This window comes from Euwallacea fornicatus, chromosome 32, assembly GCF_040115645.1.
Source record: "Euwallacea fornicatus isolate EFF26 chromosome 32, ASM4011564v1, whole genome shotgun sequence".
Classification (NCBI taxonomy): Eukaryota; Metazoa; Arthropoda; class Insecta; order Coleoptera; family Curculionidae; genus Euwallacea; species Euwallacea fornicatus.
Window position 1 is genome coordinate 52,137 of NC_089572.1, and position 3,359 is coordinate 55,495.

General features: G+C 43.0%; 1 protein-coding gene and 1 non-coding gene across 2 annotated transcripts; one reads left to right on the plus strand and one right to left on the minus strand.

Annotated features, from left to right (window-relative positions):
* Positions 1 to 1,292: 1,292 nt before the first annotated feature.
* Positions 1,293 to 1,646, plus strand: LOC136348410 (DNA-binding protein HEXBP-like). The gene has a single exon (XM_066299203.1). It carries the CDS (start codon positions 1,293 to 1,295, stop codon positions 1,644 to 1,646), a length of 354 nt encoding a protein of 117 aa, XP_066155300.1.
* Positions 1,647 to 2,648: 1,002 nt separating this feature from the next.
* On the minus strand, positions 2,649 to 2,766 carry LOC136348427 (5S ribosomal RNA). The gene has a single exon (XR_010733660.1). It is a non-coding gene; the product is annotated as a 5S ribosomal RNA (ribosomal RNA).
* Between the last annotated feature and the right edge of the window lie 593 nt (positions 2,767 to 3,359).

The window sequence follows — 3,359 nt, forward strand, 5'->3', positions numbered from 1 at the left end:
CTACAGGGAAAAATTACGAAGGACTATACAAAAAAAGGAAAAGCGCGGAAGCCTTTATATTGATTGAAGCAATTGAGAGTACTACGGGGTTGATAAAAGAAGTAGAGGGAAAAATAGAAAAGAATACACAAAGGGACATTAAAGAAATAACAAAAAAACTGAAGAAACGGGATGCTTTAAATAGAGATATAGTAAAGAAATGGTTAGTGAAAAATAGGTACGAGATGACTGAAAAAATGACTTTTGACGCAGACGTACAAACAGACGGACACATTGGAACTAGAGAACAGGGAACACAGACAGGAATGGAGAGGATCATAATGGAAGTTATGGGGATTAATAATTATACGGAGTTTAAAGAAATACAATAGAAGGAATGGCATGAATCAGCATTTACAAAAACAGAAATTGAAACTGGAGTGGACTTTTTGGAGACAAAGAAAGAAAGGGTGAAAGTGGTAATAAGTGACAATGAAAGGGGAATACAAAATAAGATCAAGCAGAGGTATCCGGAATTAAACGAAGGTGCGGAGGGATATGAGGTAATCGAGCAACGGTGAGGTTTAAATATGGGACTGGGCAGAAGCAGAAAATTTGTAAAATAGTAAGAATGAACGGTGCGAGAAGGGATGATGATCTATGGAAGAATTTGGTTCGGCTCGGGAGGGAAACGGAGGGTGACAATTATGTGGCCATACACGGAGTGAAATGGGCAAATATCGAGAGGGTTAGAAAAATGGTACAAACGGTGTTTTGGATGGAGAGAACGAAGATTAAAATATACATGGATAAAATGAAACAGAAAAGTGAAGTAAACAACAAAAGGGAGACTTATGCATTGATAGTAGATAGAATACTGGGGGAAAAACTCGAGTAAACAGTGGGCAAAATTAAGGGGTCAATTGATAAAAAAGAGGGGGTGAAAGATATAAACAATGTACGAACAACGAAAAAAGGAAAAATCTTGGTGACTATGGGGAAAGAAGAAAAAAGTGTGAAAGAGATTAAAGAGGCAATACAAAAAGGGGTGGTGACTAGAGTGACAGTGACGGGACCAAATGAAAAGAGGGTACTGATTAATATTAGGGGAATGGAGATTACAACGACGAGTGAAGAAGTGAAGAGGGCTATTATGGGTAGGGTGAAAGGTCTCGGCGAGGAACATTTTACGCTGGAAAACATGAGAGGGAATATGGGAGACATGCAGGCGGTAACGCTGACCAATCGGTGAAAGATGGGCGGAGAAACTGATGGTGGAGCAGTATATCAGGGTGGGATTTGTCCGATGCAAGATGGAGAGAAGGGTGGATGTGGTGCGGTGCTACAGATGTTGGAGGTTAGAGCATCTGGCTAAAGACTGTACGGGTCGTCACAGAAAGGGATGTTGTTTTGTGTGTGGAGAGGAGGGACATAGGAGCGATGAGTGTAAGGGAGAGGAATGGTGCGCAATTTGCGACACAAAGACACAGAACGGGAACAGGAAGGTGCGGAGCCTTTCGGAAGGCCCTACGCAGAGCCAAGATAGTAGAGGTGAAGGGAGGTGCGGCTGCGCTATCTCCGGTACAAATCGGAGAAGCCTAGCCTATAAATACCCCCCCCCCCCTGAAGTAATGCCTAACGGCGGTTCCGGGGGGTATTCAGGGTGAAGAGAGGAGGATTTTAGTGGATAGGCGTCCCACTCTGGGGCAAATCCCACATAACCCGGTCGCTATAACATCAGACCGGGTACCTTTGGAAAGTTTCCCTCCTCTATAAAAAAAAAAGGTATTAACTATGCCCGACGTCATTTGACTTTGGTGAGTAGACACGGACGTCATGAGTCGTGCGTGAAACACGGTGGACGATGTTATGTCCAGTTTCCATCAGAGGGTGCGCTAACAAAAGTGTACAGGACTGTTTACCACCTGGGCTCTTAGCTCTTATGTGAACGTTTGCGGAACCGACACGTACCTGAGTAAGACGAGTCTTTATATATGCATTTAGATGCATGGCAGTTGATGTGGTTGCTTATGACGATTGTCACACCGCCTTCCCTCGGATTATGTCTGTCGCTTCGCTCTATAAAAAAACTGTTTTATTCGTATTTTGTTGATGTCACGTATGTGATTTTGTTTCCAAGATCACAGCCTTATACACCTCATGCAAGTTTTGTTAACCCTTAACAGAGTGCAACGTTTTGTGATGCGACTTTGCTTGGCTGCGCCAGTCAAACCAGCAAACACTTCAATGGTTGGATCACTGCTCGTTATGGATAATATTGATTCGTAGGAACCATTTATGTCAGTGACCTCTGTGTTCTCTAAACAATTTTCATTGTCCGATAGTTCACTATCCATTCGATAGATTCAATTGAGGGGGAAGGGGTCCCCTTCTCGGGGTACCTCTATAAAGCGATGGTGTAAACGCACTCACACAGACGCCTATCTAAACACACGAAATACAGAGAAGAGAAAAACTATACGAAATTCTCGTATTGTATTTGGGAATTCACTACTAACACGTGGAATTTCAAAAATTTTCGACTATACCCAACGAATGCTGGGCAAATACTGGACGGGAACCGGTAGACCAACGTGGTATGGCAGTTGCTTAGTTATGTATGTATCATGGGTCGATAAAAAAAGCAATATCTTGAAACGTTTAAAAAAAAGCAACTGCACGTGGTGTTCCCAGGCGGTCACCCATCCAGGTACTAACCACGCCCGACGTCGCTTGACTTCGGTGATCGGACGGGAACCGGTAGACCAACGTGGTATGGCAGTTGCTTACTTATAAACGTATCATGAGTGGATAAAAAACAGCACTAAATTGAAACATAAAAAAAGCAACTACACGTGCGTTCCCAAGCGGTCACCCATCCAAGTACTAACACCACGCCCGACATCGTTTGACTTAGGTGTACGGACGGGAACCTCAACTCAACTCAAAACAACTTTATTTACACATTATCGGTTACTACATTACACCTTAAAAGCCAGGTGCATACAGGATATATACGAAAAGTACGAGTGACTGCACCCTACATGTCAGACATGCATGGTGGTCCGTCATAGTTCGTGTTTAAAGCACGGTGGACGATGTTATGTCCAATTTCAATCAGAGGGTGCATTAACGGGAGCAGGCTGGACAGTTCACCACCTGGGCTCTTGGCTCTTATGTGAACATTTGCGAAACTAATACGTACGTGTTTGTAAAACGATGTTTTAAGATATGTGGTTTGATTCATAACTTAATGTTGCTGGACTAGACATTATACTGGAAAAATCGGTGAAAAAACCAGTTCAAAGGGCGGCTTCAGGTACTTCGTAGCATTCAAAAATGTTGGATCCTAAATCTCTGAAACAGACTTGTAAAGTTTT